Source organism: Lepidochelys kempii, chromosome 11 (genome assembly GCF_965140285.1).
Source record: "Lepidochelys kempii isolate rLepKem1 chromosome 11, rLepKem1.hap1, whole genome shotgun sequence".
Lineage (NCBI taxonomy): Eukaryota > Metazoa > Chordata > Testudines > Cheloniidae > Lepidochelys > Lepidochelys kempii.
Genome location: NC_136390.1, coordinates 35,995,195 through 36,019,123, shown reverse-complemented (window position 1 = coordinate 36,019,123; position 23,929 = coordinate 35,995,195). Strand labels below are relative to the sequence as shown.

The following is a 23,929-nucleotide window of genomic DNA, read 5'->3' as shown; positions in this document are numbered from 1 at the left end:
ACAGCATGGTGCTTGCTACACACATTGTGAGCAAGTCAGATGTTAAACTACTTTATTTATTTATCATTATTTAACATCTATATTGTTTACACTCATTTATTTTCCCAAGAATTGGAGTTTATGGCTCTTCCAGTCTGCTGTACTTGGAAACAGCATCTATCAAAATCACATTGTTATTAATAAATACTGTTTTTCCAGGAATTTTGCTTCTATAGTTTTACTGTATCCTTAGTCAGGTTTTAATTTGATGTTTTCTTCTTCCAGGGACTTGCATGAATTATGGGATACTTAGTAGATGTTTTCTATACTAATTTGGCCTATTTTAGGAGAACAAAAGTAGCAATCCAATAACTATGTACATATACCTAATAAATTACATGAAGTAGCTAGAAAACTGCTGTTCATGAACAGATATGACCTTATAGCAGGTGTTAGTCACATCCTCTGTAGGTTTTCATTGTACTGTAGAGTTAAACAAAAGTTTTACAAATTCAGGGTTTCATAAATTCCCAGAAACACACAGAAGCCTAATTTCTGAGGGACCAGTGCAATGGTATTTCAAGTTAACGAAAATGGGAGCATGTGCCTTTCCAAACCCACTCCAAAACAACGTTGAATACTGTGGCTCAAAGGCTGCAATGAGCCCCACCTGGGCACAGGCACCTAGCCCCAGGAAGCTCATTGCAGGACCCAGCTCTTTATTATTATTTTCACTGGGGTTAAATCTAGGAACCAATATCAAGATAAAGGCCCTCTTGTATAAGGTTTTTGCACACTCATAGAATGACACAGTCCCTGCTCATGGGCTCTGATGCTCCAAAATGAGATGCAACTGTTGGCTTTAGCTCCTGTGAGCAGCACACCTGAACTTAATCGGATTTTGATTTCAAGAGGGCTCTGCACAGGCACATCCCTACACACTGGTCCAGATGCAGAAGCTGGGCTTAAAATGTTTTTTATAACTATTTGGAGATGCTCCGAACTTCCCAGAGTTGATCCCTGCACAGGGAGTATGGGGGCGGGCTATTCGTTTATTTTTACCTCTGAGGGAAATCCTGCAGGGGTGTGTGAAAACAACACACCTTGACTCTGGTCTACTCTTCTGCCTGTCTAGTTCTCCCACCGCTGTGTGCAGCCGCTGACCCTACCCTTTCTCCAGCTATTGCTCAGGCTTGTGCCCCCCCAAATCTGCCCCTTGTGCTGGGGGGAGTGTGAAGCTAAGGGTACAGGAAGCAGCTCTGCTTTCCTCATGGGTGGGCTCAGTCCCTCTGCACGCTAGCCCTGAAAGACCTGCGTTCTACTTCCCGCATGGACTTCCTGTATGACCTCAGGGCAATGCCTTAAAGAGAGTTTCAAAACCTTTTAGGCACCCAAAGATGCAGCTAAGCATCTAGTGGGGTTTACAAAGCACCTAACTTTCTAGGCACTTTTGAAAATCCCACTAGCTGCCTAAATACCTTTGAAAATCTGGCCTTTAGTCTGTGTGTGCCTCAGTGCCGCATCTGTACAATGGGGATAACAGCACTGCTCTATCTCACTGAGGGGCTGTGAGGAGAAATAGGTTAGACCTTGTGAGGCGCTCAGATACTAAGGTGATGGGTCCACATAACTGCTATGTGACTGGGAACTTCTTTTTACCACAGCCAGGGGTGAAAGTAACTGAGACCACCTACCAGGGCCGGGGGGCTCTGGCTCCTGGAGGGGGCAGGGCCGCGGGTGGAAGGGGTGGAGCTGGGGGGGGTCAGCATCCCCCAGCCAGCCCTTCCAGTCTGGCTGGCCCGCGCCCTTCAGGGCTCTTGTGTTGATTTAAAGGGCCCAGGGCTCCGGATGCCATTGCTGCTGTAGTGGCAGCGGTGTCCGGAGCCCCAGGCCCTTTTAAATCGCTGGCCCCAGGGCAGCTGCTCCCTTTGCTCCCCTCCGCGCCCGTTGGCGGCGGGGGCAAAAGGGGCAGGAACGTTAACGTGCCGCAGGGTCCTTTGCCGCGGCAGCACTTTAACGTTGCTGCGCCCCCCGCCGCCGACAGGGGGAGGGCGGCGCAGCAACATTAAAGCGCGGCGGCGGCAAAGGACCATCCTTAAAGCGCTGCTGTGGCAGCGCTTGAATGTCCCTGCCCCTGTTGGCGACCCCGCTGGTAGGGACCCTAGCGGCAGGGCCGCCGACAGGGGGAAGGGGCAGCGCTTTAAGGACAGTCCTGTGCCGCTGCGGCGCTTTAACGTTGCTGCCCCTTCCCCCGGCCCCTCCCGCCCCGTGGGTGGCCCCGCCGGTACAGCCCCTACCAGCAGGGTCACCAACAGGGCAGGCAAAAGGGGCAGGGGCATTAAAGCGCATTAATGTGGGCTGGGTACCGGCCGGGGCGGGTTCTCACCAGTACCCGGAACCGGCCCCTACCGGCCGCTTTCACCCCTGCCCACAGCTACCCCTGCCCTGGGTTTTGGCCCCTTCTTTTCACCTCCACCCCCCTTTCTGAATGTACCCTTGGCTCAGCGGGCTTGGCTGCATTGCCTCTCCGTCCCCTGGGTTCTGTTTTACAGCCGAAACTTCCAGAGCCTTAATTTACTCACCAGCCCTTCCCTATCTTAACCACCCTGCCTCTGTTTGTGGGCAAAACACCGACTCCCTGCCCCAGGCACCTCTCCCCGGCTGAATGGACATTTCACGCTGTCGCTCAGCGCTCCACCCCGGAGCTCACGCACCGCCCTACAACCCGGGGGGCGTCCGCACCTCCCGCGCGGCACGTGGCCTTGGAGCCCGCCGCGGGCCCGCAGCTCGGTGTCGCGGCTGCCGGCAGGCTCTGGGCCGGGCAGCCAGTCAGCGCAGTCAGGGGCGCCCTTGGGCAGCCGCAGACGGGACTCCCGGCAGGACCGCCGGCTGCTGCTCCTCCGGGAGCCTGGCTCCTCCGTCGCCCCGCGATGGAGCAGCACACCAGGCGGGAGCGCCCGCTGCCAAGCCCCGCTCACCAGGTACCGCGGGGAAGTTGGGGTCAGTGTCGCTGGCTTGCTACAAACTCACCCCCCGCCGCCCTTCTTTGCCGGCTGGAGGCAGGCAGCGCCGTTAGCTCAGCCTCCTGCAGACCAGAGTTTGCGGGTCGTGTTTCAAGTTGCTGGCTTTTGGAGACGCAGAACTTGAGGGGTACGGGCGGGGTGTGTGTATGTATGATTTGTGTGTGGGGGGGGGGTATTGCATGCAACAGTCTCACTCCCAACGCTTTGAAAGCCTCCTATTGTTGCTTGGCCTGGGAGCTCCGTGTCTGACAGCGAACTCTTTCCTTGGTGTGGACAGAAGAAACGAACCCAAGCCTGCTCTTCACCCAGCTACATTTCACGTTTAAAGTCCTTCACTTATTTATTTAAAGGCACTTTTCTGCATTTGCTTTGAACACGCTTTAAGACAGGAAATAAGCTTTGCAAAACTTTCCAGAAAGTGTACAAGCTCAGACACGATCTACTCGTTTATCTTTATGATTAAGGATTGGGAAAAGACTGTCAATGTCAATATTTAATTAGGTGTTGGCTTCACTAAACAGCTGTTTTAGTGCAAATGATGCTAGGAGAGGTAGTTATAAAAATAAAATGGAAAAGAGGAAAAGCTATAAAAATTGTTGCTAGCAACAGAACTGTTCGTAAATAGACTTTCAAAGTCTTCCGTGGGCAGTCACCAGAAATAACTGCTCCTGGTAATCTCTTTTCATCTCAGTGGCTCCACATGAGCAATATAGGGAAGGAAAGATAAAACACAGCAGCAGAAGTCAGGCGGCCTGAGATTTAATCCTGACTCCTCCCACCACACCGAAACACACACTTCTTTTGTCACCTGGAACAGCTCACAGGAGCTGTGGGGTGCTTGATGCGTCTGAAGATCAGTCGCTTAAGCCTTTGTTTTTCACATGAATATCTAAGGGGAGAAAATTCATTAAAGTTTCTGAGTGGCAGCCATGTTAGTCTGTATCCACAAAAAGAAAAGGAGTACTTGTGGCACCTTAGAGACTAACAAATTTATTTGACTATAAGTTTTTGTGAGCTACAGCTCACTTCATGGGATGTAAGAATCCCAAGACAAGAATAAGTTCCCATTTTATCCAACATGAAAATGCATGAAATGCGGTAAACATGTGATCAGAATAAACTCAGGTTATCAAGCGATTAAAAAATTAATCATGATTAATCACACTGTTAATAATAGAATACCATTTATTTAAATATTTTGGATGTTTTCCATATTTTCAAATATATTGATTTAAGTTACAACACATAGTGCTCACTTTATATTGATTTTTGATTAAAAATATTTTTACTGTAAAAAATATTTCAGTTCATCTAATACAAGTACTGTAGTGCAGTCTCTTTATCGTGAAAGTCGATTTACAAATGTAGAATTATGTACAAAAAATAACTGCAATCAAAAATAAAACAATGTAAAACTTTAGAGCCTTCAAGTCCATTCAGTCCTACTTCTTGTTCAGCCAATCACTCAGACAAAAGTGCCATCCATGTGAATGCCTGTTCTTACTTTCAGGTAGAGTGACCAGATGTCCTTATATTATTGGGACCATCCCAATATTAGGGCCTTTGTCTTATATAGGCAACTATCTCTCCTCCCTACTATTTCTTTTGTTTTTTACAATGTAAATATTTGTAATAAAAATAATATAAAGTGAGCACTGTACACTTTGTATTCTGTGTTATAATGAAAATCAATATATTTGAAAATGTAGAAAAACATCCAAAATATTTAATAAATTTCAGTTGGTATTCTATTATTGTTTAATAGTGTGATTAAAACTATGTTTAATCACAATTATTTTTGAGTTAATCGTGTGAGTTAATTGCGATTAATTGACAGCCCTAGAATAAACTATTAATTTAATATACTACATCCTGCTGTATCTGACACAAATTGATAACTTTTAAAGAATCAGATTTGTTGGACATACATCTCTTAACATGGGCTTTTCCTCTCCCATGTGTACCAAATACAGTCTAGCATTCTACTGATTTCTGAGATGCTTTATTGAGACTGTTGCCAAGACTGAAGGCCAGTTCTGCAATAGTAAAAATGTTAAAAAGGGTCATGTCCAGGCTAGTCCATCCATTTCCACAAAGCTTGACTATAAGGATTTATATTTAATGGATGCTTTACAGGGGTACCAATGCAGTCTGACGACAATCACTTGTTCTAAAGATTAGGTAGAAATTTGTATTTTGCATGTTAAGCAGCGATCTGGAAATGAGACAATAAAATTAAGAATGAATTTCTGACTTGTATAGTACAATTTTTTGAGTAAGCAAAAAATATTTTTGGTTCAAGAAATGGTGGAAAGAAACGTGCAAATACAAAGAATGCAAGAATGCAAAGAAACATGCAAATACCTAATACAAAAGAGAGAGCCTAAATTGTTCCAGTCCAGTGGAAGTGCTGATGGTGTACACTGCTGTCAACAGCAGGCAACTTTGAAGAATTGCATGTAGCCACTTAATTCTGTTGTGATGGTTTTACATTCTTGTCAGATTATGGCACTGCACAGATTCCTATGAAGTAAATCAATCTTTGGTTTATCAGTCATATTTAACTTTTTTTTAGTGGTGTTGGCTACAGGCATCTGAGCTGAATTATTTTTTGTATTGTCTCATGTGTAAGGCTGAGATTTAGTCATGGGCATTTTTAGTAAAAGTCAAGGACAGGTCACAGGTGATAAACAAAAATTCATGGCCCGTGACCTGTCCATGACTTGTACTATATACCCCTGACTAAATATTTGTTTTTCTGGGGGGCTCCAGGGGCACAGCTGCTGTTCTGGAGGGGGGCCTCCGGGGTGCCCGCTGGAACTGGGGGTGGGGGCGAACCTGCCAGCTTGAGACTGCCATGCTGCTGCCAGGGGGTGGCCTAGGACCACCGCAGCTGCTGCTGGCCGGGGGCGGCCCAGGACCTGTCCATCACAGGTTGCAGGGGGGCTGGTGTGTCTGGCTCCGGGGCCGCTCGAGCTGCTCGGGCAACCCTGGGGTCAGTCGCACCTGCTGGCTGTAGAAGTCACGGAGGTCCCAGAAAATCATGGAATCTGTGCCTTCCGTGACAGTCATACTCATGTATATATTTAGCAAGCTCCTACCTCTCTGAGATGGTGATTTCAGTATCATGGTGTGTACAAGCTAAATCATCATACTTTAATTCTGAATTGCCATTTTCTTCATTAAATTTATGTTCCTCCTTTTAATTACATATCACTGCATTTATTGATCTCCTGGTTGATGGGACTATATTTCCCTGGACAGTGTATTGCCTCTCTAAGAGAAGGATGTGCTTAGACTAATATGAACCTTCTAGAGCAGTGGTTCTCAAACTTTTGTACTGGTGACCCCTTTCACATAGCAAGCCCCTGAGTGTGACCCCCCTTATAAATTAAAAACACTTTTTTATATATTTAACACCATTATAAATGCTGGCTGCAAAGCGAAGTTTGGGGTGGAGGCTGACAGCTCACGACCCTCCATGTAATAATGTTCCTTGAGGGGTCCTGGCCCCCCCGTTTGAGAACCCCTGATCTAGTGGCTGAGAACATTATCTCTGCAAAACTACTGGCTACTGCAGTGAGAGTCTAAGCTTTGCCTTGAATTTGGGTCTTTCACATGGCAGTTTACTGGGGCAAGCCAATTTTATTAATATCAATTAGCTATTCACTGTGGTCTAAAACTTTGGTTGAGAAAGAAATTATTAGAAGCAGAAAAAAGTCAGCACTTCTTGAGTCAGCACTTCTTCAGATTCTGGTTTAAATTCTTGGAATTGAATCCATCTCTCTGATTTTCGTTCTGGGACTGATCCAAAATCAGAAGTGGCTTATTTTCTACTGCTTGGTCAGATGTGGCTGAAATCTTGGAAGAATACCTGATTGATTCCATGATATTTCATCCTTTGGGGGCCAAAATCTCACTGAGAACAGATCTTTGGCCATCATCCCACTTTTAAAGCTTATGTGGATCCAGACTCAACTGATATCTAGTCAGAACAAAACAAGCTGCAGAAGATTGATAAAGCATACTTCTGTAACTTAGTAAGACTCAAAACATGTCTGACATAATTGTTCTCCATTAGTCTAATATGTTTTTGTATAACACTAATATTCTCTTATTGGAATAGATAGAAACAGATGACAGAACGGCCTTGGTTTGTAAGCCTAGGACTAAAGGAGGAAACAGTGATCTCCCATCAGCTGGTTTTAATGTTATCAACTCTATCATAGGATCGGGAATAATAGGTAAATACACTTTTCTTCACTTTAGTCTAATCACCCTTTCATATATGTATAAATCTCCAGTTGTGTGAAAAACATGTTTTTCTCACATTATTTTACTGCTGTGACTATGGTATTATTATAATGTATTTGTATTGTGACAACATTACATTTGCCAAATGAAATCAGAGGCCCCATTGTGTTGAATAATGTGTAACCTTGTTAGCAGAGCCAGCAGAGAGATCAAGTACTGGGTGGACTTAAGACTGAACTACCCTTTGCCCTCAAAAATGATCCCTCTCAAGTCTGATGTATACATATAGGACAGTGCTGAGGAACTTTAAACTGTTTGTTCCTGTTTTGGGAATAAATAATAGACTTTTTTTTTTAACAGACTGCTTCCTTTACAACAAGATCACCACAAATAAATAGAAAGTATTTAAAAAGGCTTTTCTCTAATCTTTTGTTTGTTTCATTATTCACAGGACTGCCTTATTCAATGAAGCAAGCTGGTTTTCCATTAGGAATATTGCTTTTAGTTGGTGTTGCCTATATCACAGGTACCATGAAAGCAGTTGCTCTATTAAAGTGACAATGTAACTAGTCTTGCAAAAATTAGCTTCAGTTGAACTTCATAATAACTAAATAAGAATGTCTGTGAATCAAAACTTTATATTAAAGGAAGAGGGTTTTTTTTTTTTTACTTACCTCATTAATCTTCTGAGCAGATTAGCAAGAGTGGAGAATTATGCTGTACAATATTTAAAGCTGTTTATTGTGGGAGATTCATTATGCGGGAAGTCTAGTTTCCTAGACTAGGGTATGATAGTGCGAGATATAAATAAGGGTTATTCTTACAAATCACTTGTTTGTATTAAAAAGTTTCTATGCTAAATAAGGCCCTGATCCTCAAGTGAGTTGTACACCATTTGTATTCCAAAATCACAGCATTGATTAAAACTTATTAGTTTCAACTAATAAGTTAAAAATAAGTTGTTATATGATAATTTCAACAAAAATTGACCTAAATTCCCATAGGTTTCATTCATAAAGGGCCAAATTGCAGAATTCCATGATAAGCATTTACTTACCTAAGTAAACCATACTGGCTTCAATGGGACTCTTTTTGTAAGTTCTCCATGTGAATATGCCTTGTGACCAGCCTTTTTAACCTGATCCCCAAACATGCTGTGGCACATAAATTTAAGTGGGTAAAGGAATCTTTAAAATATTTAGGAATAAATATTGTGGAGAAACAAAAATCTTTTTAAGACAAATTACCCTCTAACATTGAATAAAATAATAGAACTTGGAAGAATGGAACAAATATGAAATTCTTGGATAGGTAGAGTAGTCTAGGTGAAGATGCAGTTATTGTCCACCAGAAGTTTTTATATTTGTTTCAGTTCATCCCTCTTGGTATCCTTGATACACCACTAAAACATGGTAGGATGCACTATTAAAATTCATATGGAAACATAAAACACAAAAGGGTGAGTTCTAAAGTTCTGTAAAACAACTACAAAATTGTGTGGATTAGTTTTCCCTCATTTGACTTATTATAATTACGCATCACAATCAAAAGACACAATCAACTGGGTAAACAATAGACAATCTAAACACTGTGTAAACTTCAAACAAGACTGGAGCCCAAATATAACTATTCATAATAATTGTTGGGTTAAACAGAAATTTAAGTCACCCCCAAAATATTACCCATTCATCCAGGCCACCTTAGCACATTTTTAAAATTCCTGTACCAAAGGCCGTCTCCCTAGCTACTTTAATTAATAATCAGGAATTTATCCCTAGGAAATATCAAAATAACTATTTGTTGTAGGGAAGAGCTGAGATTACTCAATTCAGACACCTGTTCCTAGGTCCTGATTTGAAACCATATCAGGAAACTGAATAGTATTCTCATGGTAGGAAAAAGACCTTGAAAAACTCTGTAACAGCAACATTTGGTGACTCCCACCATAACAATAATATCTCAGAGGTCAATGGCCCAACATTAGTAGTTTGAGGCTGAATCTTTGCCCTATTCCGCATCTTTGGCACCACTTAAGCTGTGCAAAGGAAGCAGAAACGTACCAACAGTTCTCAGCTGGCAAAGCAGTGGCAGGCAGTTTAGAAGGCGTAGGGGTGGAACTGATTTAGGCTGAAGAGTATGGCTCTATTTATAATCAAATACAAATTTTCTTCTGACTATAGTCACCATTAATGGTCAGAACTTAAGAGATTCAAATGCCACAGGATGGACACCACTGTTCTAGCTGGAAGTGGTTTTTTTCATGAATTCCACAATTTTTGTTGCGCTGTTGATAATTATAAAACAACATGCCAATAGAATTCTGCTTCTAAATGGAAAAATATACCACAGAATACTTTTAAGGTGGGCATTGTTATCAAATAAAAAAATTACACAAGAAGAGAGAATTTTGTTTAGCAAAAAGGACTGTTGTAGTAAGCATACGCTGCAGGAAGACCATTTCTAACAACAACAACAACAAATGTAAAGTTACAGATTAGTATGTGTAGTAGCAGATTTTGAAAGATGTCTTCTTGAATCACTCTAGTGGATTGGAAGCCATGATTAAAAAAGATAGTGTTTTTATAGTGTTAATTAATAATTTTAGGATATAAATCATGATTTAATGTTCATAACTGATTTTTGGGTAAGAATCCAAAAGGCGCTTTAATCATTACCATACATGAGCACTTCACAATCTATCAATTATGTGTTGTACATGGTAGTTTTCAGCAAACTTTTCTTGAAAGGGTTAGTGTCAAGTGTATCTCATGCCATGAATATCTGTGAAATGAAATCTTCATTTAAAAAAAAAAAACATCTGTAAGTACACTATGAGAGATAAGTGTTACGTTAGTATACTGAAAACATAGCCATAAGGAAGCATCTCTTTACAGAAGTACAATGTAGTATAACAAGCAGTGAATCATCCTTGATGCTATAAGCCATAACAAACAGAAAATTCACCCCTGTATCAATAAAAATCATGGTTACAGTAGTACTTTTGCACTGTACTAATATGTTTATAGGGTATATTTCTGTGGCTTACAAATACTACATAAAGGGGCCATAAAGTCAGGATTTGGCCCAAAGGCAACATGTTTATACTACTGAATACCAAGAATTTTCATTATGTCTGATGGCCAACCCCCCCCCCCCCCCATTTTAATGGAATTTTTGGTTGCATGCACAAAGACCAGGAATTTAAAAAAAAATCCTATGACTGACTGACTCAGCTCCCTTGCATATCTGAGTATATAGTATTTTGCATTACTGCATAGAGTCATATGTCCAAAACCTGAGAGTTTGTGTGCCTCAGCATTCTGGCATATTAAGGATTGGGCCCTTAATGTGTTCTGTGCAAGTAACCATGATACAGTTACTGTGGTGGGAAATATACTTCTGAATTTATTGACTTCTAATGTTGCTTAAAATCCCCCATAAAGTATATTAATATAGTTTTGTGCATTTAATGTCCTTGTTTTAAAATGATATGATTGGTAAATATATTGTCACTAAACAATGTTAACTGTTTTTTTAATTGTTTTCTGTGGCTTCTTTTCTTTTCTTTTTTTAATTTTAATTACTAAGAACAATTCTGCACTTTTCCATCTCTAAGTTCTATGATTCTAAGATCCATTGCTATAATTTCTTGTACAGGGCAGCTCAGAATACAGAATAATTAATGTTGTGCATCCCTGAATATCTGCAAGGGGGCTGTTTGCTACCAGTTATAATGGATGTGTGTATATTTTACGTGAATTCCACATGCTTAAGGGAATCTCTCTGGATTCTGTGTCCTTATTAACATGTCATACAAATTCCCTATTTAATCATTGTGAAGAATTAATAAAGGATATGTGAAATGTTATTGAATTAGGCACTTATCTGTTGGCATTTTATAACTATACTAAGCAGTGTTTCAAACAAGCCCTGCAGTTTTAACATCTGCCAGGAGATGATAAATACTGATGCTGTTCGCTGAAAGGAACAGCTACTAGCTACTAGAGCATATTGCACGTAGACAACAGACAGATTGAAACCTGAATAGAAATGGGATGGCAAGGCAAGGCAGAATTACCTGGCAAAACTTATCAGCACTAGGGCAGTAACTTCTGCATTGTAGCTCGTCCTCACCAGAATATCTCAGCATTGCCAACCATTGGTGCTGGAACTAGGGGTGCTGCTCCACCCCCTGACTTGAAGTAGTAATAACAAACACCAAATACATGGTTTCCATCAGCAGAACCCCATTATAAAAATTGTTCCAGCAGTCTACTGTAGCTAATTCTTAGTGTTAGTTCAAGCTATGCTTTGGTAAAGGTGCCAAAGTATACTTCAGAAATGGTTGAGGTTTGGTCTGGAAGTAATTCTATCAGTATTATTAATTCTTTCCTGAAGTGGTATTGTCTTGGATAAGAGCATAATTCATTTTCATGTGCATTCAATCCCTGGTCTCTGTGATAAAATAAATCTTCGTGTATAAACGTTATTTGTGTCTAGTAAAATGAATATAAAAGACAAAACATAAATATAGAAATTAAGTAAAAAGTAAAGGTGAATTAAAAACAGGTCATTCTCACACACACCCCAAAGCCCCCAAACTAAAGCACAACCCATCAACTAGTAGTGGATTAAAATAATCCAGAGCTCTAGCCAAACCCACACATAGGGTTCCTGTGTTTCTCCACTCTTCAAGATAAGGTGACATATGCCATCTGCATAAGAGCCCTTTGGAATGGTGGGGGAAACCTGGTGCCAGTCTTCAGGTGGGTTGCGGGTTCTCTCCTGCCTGACCTGCATTCTGTCTTTGGGCAGGCTAGAGAGCAGAGGAAGTCTAGTTTGCTGCTGCTGTTCCTTTTCAGGGGACTTAGGACTTTGCTCCTCTATGAGCCCACCAGTCTTTCTCTTCAGGTGGGCTGTGGTCTGTCCACCAGGAGGGAGATCTCAGCCCTCACAGAGATGGCAAGAGAGTCCTCCCCTACAGGCTAGCAGGCCCTGGGGGCTTTTCTCTCACCCCAATAGAGGAATATGTGCAGGAGGGGGAGATTATAAAGTCCTCTACTTCACAGGTGTATGTTGGCAAGGCCCCTCCCCACATACAGGGCCCAATGCTCTAGGAAAGGGTTCAAAGCCAGACAAGCAGCAGCCATCCTGAGAAGATGGAGGCCCAGATCCACATGACATAGTAGTGGGATGTGGGCCCCATCTTTCCTGCCCATCGAATAAGCAGTGGTGGTAGGAGTGGCAGCTAGGTTTCTTCACTGGCTGCCAGAACAGGAAGAGCTGCAGTGGTGGGCTGGGGAGGAGGGAAACCCCAACATGCCAAATAGGTAGTTGCAGTTGCAACTGAAAGGATCGGGTATCTTGCATCTGTTGGTGATTGGGAAAGAGCAACAGCTTAGTGGGAAAGCTTGAGGACCCTGGCACAGATAGTTTTAGAAATGGTTCATACTGTTTGTATTTAGTAACACGTTTGCTGGGTTTTTTTGTTAATCACTATATCAATTATTTAATGAGAGAAGTGCCCTTTTAAAAAAATATGGTGGGGCACTTGTAGGGGCCTGTAAGCAGTATACATTGCTGTATTAGGAAACAGGCACATTGTCTGGGGCTGCTACCCATAATGCTGTGCTACTGGATAGTTTTTTGACCTTGGGCCCTCTGGTCCTAAAAGCATGAGTCTGTACTGCCTGGGCTAAAAGACCTTGCTCTGTTCGCCAAGGCTGTAGCAGGCTCACCAACTTCTATAGGTGTTGTAACCACTACTAGAGAGGGAGAAAGGGTGGGTTACATAGTCCCTGGGCAGGAAAGATGGGCTTCCAATTCTCTTTGGATTCTCAGGGATCTCTGACAGTTGGAATGCCACAACCATAGGCCTGCAAATCCCTCTCTTTCCAGAGGATGATAGCTGGGCATATACACACACTGAACCACAGTGTTTTCCTTTCCCTTCCCCTTCCTGTTGACTATAGTTGCTTCAGTTAATGATTGCTTTCTTTGCCTTTTTTTTTTAAATACTTTGCAAACTATTTCTTCAGAACATAGAAAAATTACGGTCTCAAATATTACTTCTATATTATTTTAACAGATTATTCCATTATATTACTGATTAAAGGAGGAAACCTCTCTAGTACGAACAGCTACCAGGAACTGGTCAATAAATCATATGGTTTTATAGGATACCTAATTCTCTCAACACTACAGTTTTTATATCCATTTATTGGTAAGATCATTATAAAGTTATATATTGTAAACTTATAATTAATGATCCTTTTTGAATTACCAGAGGGAGATACTGTTGAAGTTAAAAATACTTAGAAATGGACCCATGAAAAGAGTTAGTTTGTTTTTCATTATTTTGGCAAGGAAAATGGAAATATTGCCTATCCTTAGGCAATTTTTTCATGACTCTCACGAAAAACCCAAGAAAATAAATCCTTTTAATAAACAACATCTTTATAGAACAATCAAAAGCTTCAGAGTTTGTCTTGTAATATTTGCTTACTTGAAATAAGAAAACATGCTAATATGTATTTAATCAGGTTATCATATACATTCTAAAAAGTGAAATCCTGGCTCGATTAAAGTCACTGGCCACACTTCCATTGAATTCAGTAGGGCCAGGATTTCACTCTAGTTATATTTGAATCTTGTGCTTTCAAGGGCCAGTGATAGGTCCGGGTGTGTTGGAAAGAACACATATGTGAGACTACTGCCTCAATATATGGTTCTTTATCTTTTTTTTTAAATGTAAAAATCTGTTCTATTGACCATGGCCAAGATTTTCCAAAGTGAGTAGTAATTTCAGGTGCTTCCATTTTTGGGTGTTCAACATGAGGTACATTAAAGGGGTCTGAAATCCACAGAGTGGGTGATCAGCCCTTTCTGGAAATCAGGCCCCTTTAACATGTCAAGTTGGGCATTCAAAAATAGAGGCACCCAGAATCACTAGTTACTTTGGAAAACTTTGGCCCATAATCTTTCTGTATGGAAAATAATAGTTGCTTTATCAGAGAAAATAGAGGAGCATAATAAAGACCATGGAAGTAACCTGCAAAGACTTAGTAACTTAAGCACATGTGTATCTTGAGCCGTTCCACTGAGTCCAACAGAACTGTCACAGTAGTAAAGTTAAGTATATGCATAAGTGTTTGTAGGATTTGTGTGTGATAAATGAATGGAGATAGAGTAATAAAGACCACATGTGTGTATTTTTTCTAGTTCAGAAATGTGTGTGTGTAAATTTGGACCCCAATCCTTCAGTCCTTATTCAGGTTCCTAATAAAGTCAATGGATGCCTAAGTGAGGAGCCCTGTATTTTAGCTTTCTCTTTGCATTATCGTTTTTAGTCCCTCTGCCATTATATTGGATAGAGTTCAGTGACTCTGCACTAGTGCTAGGGAATCTTTAACTTACTGCCTCTGTCCGGCTCTCACTTATCTAGACACACATCACCACATAGTGAATAGCAGCTGCCATTTAAAATGTGTGTTTCTGTAAGAGCTACTTGAAGTAATCTTGGTATCTTCCTATCTTTAAATCTGAGACACTGTGGAACTGGATCACTGCAGATGGACAAATGTTCAGTTTTAGTGGCACTCACTGTGTCTTGTAAAATCAACTACTGTTCTTGAACAAGTATGGACAATAGCTGATTTTACAAGTTACAGTAAGTGGTGATACAGCACCATGCATTTGGCATCCCATGGAACTGGCTATAAAAATAAAACAAGAACTGTTGAATGCACATAATTTGGTTTTTCTAGTAGAAACTAGAAGTTGAAAGTGGTCTGACTGTCCGTGAATCACTGCTGAAAGCAGAGGCAATTATAAAAGCCTTTTTTCCCTTTTGAAGTAAGTGTCCTTGGGCACAAAACTCAACTGTCTTGCTCATCTGTCTGGGTCCCTTTCAAGTCCTCACATCTATTACTTAATGCTCCTAGTTTTGCTTCTGTAACTCTTGATTTAACTTTTAAAACAAACATGAAAGGAGATCTGTGAAGAGCAGCTGAATGCAGCAGGGAGATCAGAAAATCAGCCAAAAAAGAGGCAGCCAGGATGGGGGGCAAGGGTTTCAGCTGCATGCAATCTAAAAGTCTGTAATATATGTTTGGGCCTTTATATCATATCTGATGTGTATTAAAGCAATCTTTCTTTTTTAAAGCTATGATTAGTTACAACATAATAGCAGGAGACACTTTGACTAAAGTTTTTCAAACAATTCCTGGAGGTAAGTGGTTATATAACATTTTTTGGGGTGAGATTAACTAGGTAGAGTGTCAGTCTAAAGCAGTTGCGGCCCACAATGTGTTACCTGGGCTGCAGGGGCCAGATGGCAGGGCAGCAGCAGCCCGGACACCAACCCCGGACTCCCGCTGCATGGGGCCGGGCGGCTGCCCTGGAGGTTGGGGGCTGGGCAGCAGCTCCAGACTGCCGACCCTGGCTTGGAGCCCCAGACCCCGGACCCTGCAGGACCCCTGGTGCTTGCCGCGTGGGGAAGACTGGCAGCCCCAACACACTACGCCGGGGCAGGTGGAAACCCAGACCCCACCACACGGGCTCCCTTTAGCACACACAGCTGTGTGCTAATTGAGCTACATGCGGCCCAGGCCACAGGTAGAGAACCACTGTCTAAAGTAAATATGGCCCTTGTTTCCTCCAAGAATTACCTATTGTACAGTCTCCTAATAATCTAAAAGAACCTTATTTATATATTTTTAATATCTACATGTGCTTCTCCTGCACTCTACAGCTCCAGTCCTACTACCTGATGGTAGTAGATTCCTGTGCCAAGTCATATGATTTCAGGGTCATGGCTTAAGCCGGTGCAGTGCATATCCTGCACTCAGGGACTTAATGGTATCAGCTATGATAATCATCCAGAACTGTTGTTCCTCTGTTGATCAATGTTAGATTGTATGCAAATTGTTTCTTTAATGTCTGTTTAAACAATAAAATTTCTACATAGCTGAACATGTATTACAAATGTACCACTTAGGACATTCTCTAATATGATAAATCCAAAATATTGTGGCCCCGTTAAAAGATTTTTTAAAAATAAAATATCCTCTGATACACAGGAAAAAAATCTGACTTACCAGCATGAGTGTTAAAACAATACCAACCTATTCAACTGAGCAAACTACCAATAATAAAACCAGGGTTCACTTGGAGCCACACATCAAATTCTGTCTGCTGCCATATGAAAGCAAAGAGTAAATGGGCCAAGACACACTCTTGGGTTTGTTCTTGACTGATGGATTACCCAGCTGAAACTTTGATGTTGCTTCAGACCTCACGTTGGAGGGCTAGATTTTTCTGTTGTAAGCTATATATGTGCAGGTAGGATGGGATTTTCAAAACCACTGAGTTTTAGCCTAACTGGGTTCTACTGAAGTCAGTGGTAAAACTCTACTGATTTCAGTGGGAGTAGTTTGGCCAACACTGAGCACTTTCTAAAATCCCACCCATGATGGATGTTTATAATATATCTATGCACGTTGGGTCGGAATTGCATAGTTAGATGCACACAATACTGTACGTATGTTGGCATGTACTCAACTTATTCTCACAAAATCCCTGTGAGCATGCACTGGGCAGGTGTACCTATCCTAAGGCCAGGTAATGCCTAACCTTGACATCTGTAGGAGTTTCCTTGATTTCAGTTTTGGGGCACGGTCTAAAGTACATTGCTACTAGGGTTTCAAATCTAACTTATCTGTTCCTTACATCCATTTCTTAAAGAAATCTAAATATATAATTTTTTTCTTTGTTTTAGTTGGTCCAGATAACTTACTTACTTACCGCCAAGTCATTATTCTGTGTATTACCATCATCTTTACCCTGCCTATGTCTCTCTATCGTGACATAGCAAAACTGGCAAAGGTAAATCATAATGCCAATGAATATCTTGGTTCAATTATATCAAATCTTTGTTTTAAATGCAGCTTATTATATTTTTAGAGAATGTCCAGTTACACTGCCAACAGTTTTTTACAGCACAGTAAAGCACATGATAGGCTAAAATCTTCTTTTGCAAAACACATCTCTATTCTGTTCTCCCTTCTTTCGTGTATTCCCTGTTGTTTCCATTGGGATTTCATGGCATGTTTCACTGCCCATTTAAATCATTGGAGACTTTCCATTGACTTAAATGGATATTGAACCTTCAGTGCATTTTAGGAGAGTAGAATACATTTGAAGAGTCCTATTGTGTGAATTTAACATTATGACTGAATAGTTCTGGTGCTGATGGACTTGTTCTGAAGTCCTAAGTACAACAGAATACAAGCCAATAACATCATGTTAGCTGAGAGATTAAATTATTACTTCCCTCCTAAAGAAACCACACATCAAATTTAGGGCCCGATGTGGTAGTACCTTACTGCCCCAACTAAGTACATCAATTTCAGTGGGAATACTTATGCTGCATGTTACTATACAAAGTGGGAAAAGAGATCACAATATGGTCCTTAATGAATGTAAAGGGACTTATCACACTTGCATGTTAAACATTTTGAACAAGCACTTTAAATTCATGATAACTTGATTGAATGAAAATGAAATATACTTACAGTAAATGTTGAAATGATGGAATTATTAGCAGTATAAAACAGCTCAACATTCTGTAATTTCATTAAATTATAATTTTCTATAGAAGAAGACCTAAATAGTTTAATGAGCAAACATTCCCTCTTAGAATGAATAAAATCTCATTTATTGTAAATATCACCTTTGTTGCTTGGATTGCTTGCAAATATTGCTAATTTTTAAAAGTATTAAAAACAAATTCTAGTTCTTTTAATGTGGAACTTTCAACAAAATGAACTTTCTTCACTGTGCTCTGAAATCAGTCTTAGATTAACTTGAATTTTTGATTGCTTTCTTCACAGGCATGGATTGCTTATATTGAAATGAATTTTAATTTGTAATGAAAGAGTAGAACATTTTGGTGGCTTGCCTAGAGTATTAATCAGCTCCTCTCCTTACTAAGGCCACTCAACTGATTGAAGTAAGGTGAATTTGGTGGGCTGCATTTGGCTCTAAGACCAATGCTGCAAACTGCAACCCTTTTTATGCCCGGGGGCGACCACAATCTGGTTTGCAGCTACTTAATCTTACATCATCATCTCCCCCTAAGAATGTAGCTCAAATCATTTGTATAATGATGACAGCTGGGAAGCAATAGTAGCCAATCAGGGCAAATTTTTACTCCAGTTATTCAGTCTCATCTCTGCAGGTGGACACTTATGTCCTTGCTTATCAGAATGCAAAATTAATGCCTATGTATATTAAATGTCTTTACAATTGCATGCTTTATAACACCTCAAGCGTAAAACATTTATAGATGTCTCATGTGTCCTAAAAGATATAAAGCCAAATTCAGACCAGCTGTCAGCAGATGCAACTTCACTGACTTCCATGAAATTGTACTTGCTTACATCTGGGTAGAATCTGTCTGATGTTTCATAATTTCAAATCATGTTGTGTTATACAACTACCCAAATACGGGAAAACATTGCTGTTCACAGGAAGGGACTAGCCAGCCTGCATTCTCAAAATACAAGGGCAGGGAGCCATATATGCTGCTACACAAATATTGGTCTGTCGACAAAAATAAATAAATAAATAAAAATCCTGGACCTTCATAATTGCATTTGCCATTTACTCATAAATAAGCTTTTTTTTAATGATAGCTACAGTGGGTCTGCACTCACAATTCTAAATGAAATAAGGGGGAACCAGAGATGCCCAGCATTTCTGCAAACAAGATTCTTTGTAGTAGCAGTGGACTAAAGGCTCAATTGGTCATAAAGCTGTTAAAAGACAATGACAGCAAATAAAACATGGAAATCTTGGAATGCTTCTTTAAAAACAAAGACCTGCTTCTATGGAAAGGCAGACACTTAAAAATGTAGTTATGCTATTAATTTCACTTTTTTGAAGAAAGTTTTCAAATAGAGTAATACATTGCTAAAACTACTGAAATTCTGACCAGGGAACTGATAAAACATTTGGATTGTAATTTGCAGGTATCTTTTATTTCTCTGATTTTAACCACTGTAATCCTGGTCATTGTGATGATAAGGACAACAACCCTTGGCCCACTAGTGTAAGTATTTTTTTTATCACTTCTGGCTGCCACAGAGTGAACTTTATTATTTATTATTTAATTTATGAACTTTATTATTTATTATTTTGCATTTGTATGTGTAGAACTAAAACACCAAGTCTTGTCTCTTTTAAGGATTGGAAATAACATACATTTTACTAATAGCAAAATGAAAAGTTGTTTTAAACCTGCCATTCAGGTCTATTGAAATTAGAATTTATGATATAGGGAAAAGGAAGGGATGCAGCTACGTATGTGGTGTTTTAAATTCTTCTGTAGTTTACTCACATTATGGCTGACATCTCATCCCTAACTCACCTACATTGTGCAGCTGTCTCCTGGGATTAGAACATTTTACACATGGCATGCAAGATCGCCCACTATTGCAGCAGGTTCCATCGACAAAAAAGAAAGATTGTGCCTGGTTCAAGGAGGGGCATTCTTTTTCTTCCATTTCCTGAGCAAGGGACCATTACAGTAGCAGTTGTGTGTTTGGAAGAGCATAGGGACTGCTTCCATTTTGCATCTGGGCGTGTGAATTACTCCAAAGGGGAAAGTATGGCCATAGTCATGCTCTGTTCTAGTACTAGTCTAGGTAGCAAGCCAACTGTATAAAGGATGCTCAGTGGGCATATTCCCCGCACATGGTGGAGTGTTGGCAGAGAAATCATGGCTCCTAAGACACAATTATTCCAGAATTCCTCCCGGAATGGTGCATGAGTGCAAAAGGAAGTCAGTGCCTTAATGGCCTAATCCGGTTCAAAGTAGTATGGATTGAGGATGGTGTTTCAGTCTTAAAATTCTGTATTCTTGCTCATCTTTGTGCTACAGCACACCCTTAATGCTGTGTTGCATGTTTTTTGGGTTAATATGTAATGGTTTAAAATTATTAGATTAAATCTACTTTTTCATAAGGATGTGTTGCTTGTACATACTATCTCAGATATTTTATTTCTTCTCATTCTCTCCTTCGAAGACAGTAATTTCAGAAATGATGACTCTGAGAGTAGATGTCCTTGAAATGTCATGTCTAACTGTTTTTCACATAGGGGACGGTTAAGTTGGAACTGATGTTAAATTAAATTAATGTAATTAATATTGACATTTCACTGTTCATTAAAACAATTATTTCAAATTCCAGAACTGGAAAACAAATAGGGGAAAACAAAAAAAGGTTGACCTATACAGTAAATAAAAACAGCATTACATCATTCTCAGCTGAATGAGCAGGCAGAAATTGCAGTCCAGCACTCTACTGCACTTCGAGTAATACTTGGCATTGCAGTGTTCCAGATGGTTCACTGCATGCATTTGTTGTGGTAATCATTTTTGTAATTCTGCTACAGCAAGGTGTTTGTGGCTCTAATGCTTCTTCTTCATAAACCCAAACATTTGATTTATCTGTAGTTAAATTAACGGTGTCCTCAGTGAAATTGCCATAGTAAGGAAACGTATAATTAATTTTTTATCCATTGGGTTTGTTTATGCAGTATTTTCAGTGTTTGTATGTGAAGTAGCTTCATACACCATAGAGCTGTTAGCATAACTGTTTGAACATTGCTTCACATAACCATTTATTTGTCTTGTTTGATCACTGTCTGATAATTAAGCCAATCATAGGGCATATTTTTTTTAGTGTTGGCACAGTAGCTAGAATGGCAGTCTTGTTTCTGAAAATGTGACAAATGTACATGGGAATGATCCATAAAAGATGATCCATTCAGCACTGTGTGTGTTTTTCCTTGTTTTGCTTCAGTGGAATGATCTCGTAAGCTGTGCTTTCTCACAGAGCTTGTTAAATGCATATTTGAAAGAGAGATTTCTAACTCCCCTGTCAAAAATGAAGTAATATATTAGGGCTACTGATGATGACCTTGTTACTATGGTAACACTATCGGAATAGGATATTGTAAAGCATGGGGCATTGTTCAGGGTTTTTTTTAAATTAAAAAAACAACGATTTTTTTAAAAGTGATTTTGGTATTTTATGGTAGATTACTTTGAGGCTTCTTTGAGACACTTTTTTTTTTTTTTTACTCTTCTCCTTTCAAAATCTAATCTAATAAAGAGACTAACTTTTCTAGAAGCCCCATATACCCTTTTCTGGTATCTATTTCTAGTTGTGTATTTAGAATGAGACATATTTTCATTGTGTAAACCTTTTCATTTTCAGTTAGTATTCTCTCCTCTTAATGAGGAAATGAGACAATAGCAATACAAATGTAAGGTAACTAATGTGCTTCACATCCTTTTATTACAACAAATGAACCAAGTAAATAATGAATAGTCCTATTGGCTTTAGTGGGACTACATGGGTAAGGCCTACTCTGTGTGTATAAGACTTTGCAAAATTAGGCCTGTGAAGACTGACCCTAAGCCTGGAATGAATTAAAATTTCAAAATTATTTATTCTGAAGGGAAACAAGGGAGACTAGTTTGCTCCCACATCACCTTGCACAAAACCAAAATATGGTGCTTGCCAATGGTACATGTCTTTGTAGGAGAGCGTGCTGCCATTGCCTGAAGCCATTGGCCTGTGTTGGGACACCTGATTGGCTAGACTTATTTTATAGGTTGACCCTAACATTAGGTTACAGTATACCATGGAGCTCTTTCTTTTCTCCAGTGCACAACCATTGAGTACATCTTCCTGCTGCCCTCCCCTGCATGCTTTTTCAAAGTGATGCTTGGCTTCTGCAATATTATGTGCCTGTAGGTACACTAGTGTTAGTGGTGCAGTGTAACAGCATCCTTCCTGGAGACACTGCCTTCTTTAATAGCCCAACAGGGTCCCTTCTCGGTACCGTTGGTTAGTGTTCTTTCAGCAGCCCTCGCCTGGGCTCAGTCTTCAACCAGACCAGCGGGGCCCATCATGATACCCTTGCCTGGTCTGGCTAAGTTCTGGGCTCAGTCCCCTGGGATCAACTTGTCTGCAGTGATCTGTCCAAGGTCCTGCTGCTCTTCCAGCCAGGCATCCAGTTCTCCCTCTTCAAGCTCCAAGCAGCAACTGACTGCTCTGCTGCTGCTGTTTCCTTTTATGTGGCCCTTCTGGTCCCTGATTGGTTGCTCCAGCAGTCCCTCTGATTGGCTGCTCCCTTGCAGCCACTCTAGGCTGCCTGGAGGACTTCACCTCTGCTCTTTTTTGGAGTGAGCAGAGGCAGGGCCATAAGACCTCTAACAGAGGGCCTTCGGACTAGTCCACCCCATCACATGCAGGTTTTAATTTTCTTCTTACAGGAGTACACTGTGACTTCCCTGATTTTTTTATGCATAGCTTTTGCAATGGTGCTAGTGCAGGGTTTATTTATATGACAAGATCTCAAACTTCATGCCTCTTATTGATGGGTGTGTGATCAAATAGATCATCTAGGTCAGTGGTGGGTAATCTGTGGCCTGCAGGCTGCACGCGGCCCATCAGGGTAATCCGCTGGCAGGCCTCCAGACTGTTTGTTTACATTTGCATGGCCGCCCGCAGTTCCCAGTGGCTGCTGTTTGCCATTCCCGGCCAATGGGAGCTGCGGGAAGCGGTGGCCAGCACGTCCTTGTGGCCCGTGCTGCTTCCCGCAGCTTCCATTGGCTGGGAACGGTGAACCGCGGCTACTGGGAGCTACGGGTGGCTGTGCAAATGTAAACAAAGTGTCTGGCAACCCGCCAGTGGATTACCCTGACAGGCCACGTGTAGCCCGTGGGCTGCAGGTTGCCCACCACTGATCTAGGTACTTACTAGTGGATGAGGGCCATATATCCCCATTTTACAGTCAGGGACCTGAGGTAGAAGCTACATTAAATGATATGCCCAAAACCACAGAGAATGTGTCTGCCTGAGCTGCGAATTGAACCCAGGTCTCTTGAGTTCCATTTCAATATCCCATCTGCTAAAGGGGCGTGAATGGGAATAGTCTTTCTGTCTTGCAACATTGAAGAGATGGGGCACATGTTTCTCTTTGCAGAATGGATATCAAATCATCCACTACTTGAACAGATGGGCATCAGTCCAAGTTTGGGAAGAATAAGTGTCTTTCTGAGTGAGAAGGGGTGGTGATACCGGTATGGTGCTCGCAGTGTATCAGTACAGCAGGTCTTGATTAACATAGAAATGAGCCAGAAGCCAGTACAAGGAATGAGAGAATTCCATCTTTCTAAGCTACTAGCATGATTAGACCTTGGGTTTACAGAGGTTTATCAGATTCAAGTTAAATAAACTTGTGGCTTTTAAAAAAAATTCATCCATTTTCAACAAATAGTGTGTTTGTGTCCTCATTTGAGCTTGCCTTCACCATGTTAGATTTTATTTATATTGCATCTCTTATTCTGGCTTTTAAAGCAGCAACTATGGACTTCCTTCCTTGTTCGATGAAGTGAGCTGTAGCTCACGAAAGCTTATGCTCAAATAAATTTGTTAGTCTCTAAGGTGCCACAAGTCCTCCTTTTCTTTTTCCTTGTCTTGTGACAGTTCGACCTCCTTCGCCACCAGTGTCTTTGGATGGATGCTTTGGCTTCTGAATTCTGTTTGGCTCTTAGAGGGTTTTCTATTCCCTTTGCCTTTAAAGAGGGGACTGGG

At 40.8% G+C, this 23,929-nt stretch overlaps 1 protein-coding gene across 4 annotated transcripts in view; it reads left to right on the top strand.

Annotated features, from left to right (window-relative positions):
* Nucleotides 1–2,622: 2,622 nt before the first annotated feature.
* The window catches only part of SLC38A11 (solute carrier family 38 member 11), a 43,334-nt gene continuing 22,027 nt past the window's right edge, over nucleotides 2,623–23,929 (top strand). For 3 of the 4 annotated variants that reach the window (XM_073305662.1, XM_073305661.1, XM_073305660.1), the window contains exons 1-7: nucleotides 2,813–2,960; nucleotides 7,129–7,246; nucleotides 7,708–7,782; nucleotides 13,345–13,479; nucleotides 15,421–15,486; nucleotides 17,035–17,141; nucleotides 19,289–19,368. In XM_073305662.1, the coding sequence (XP_073161763.1) occupies nucleotides 2,910–2,960; nucleotides 7,129–7,246; nucleotides 7,708–7,782; nucleotides 13,345–13,479; nucleotides 15,421–15,486; nucleotides 17,035–17,141; nucleotides 19,289–19,368 (632 nt within the window). In that variant the 5' untranslated portion in view covers nucleotides 2,813–2,909. Of the gene's footprint in view, nucleotides 2,980–7,128; nucleotides 7,247–7,707; nucleotides 7,783–13,344; nucleotides 13,480–15,420; nucleotides 15,487–17,034; nucleotides 17,142–19,288; nucleotides 19,369–23,929 lie in introns of all 4 variants that reach the window. The other variant, XM_073305664.2, reaches the window with a different exon arrangement.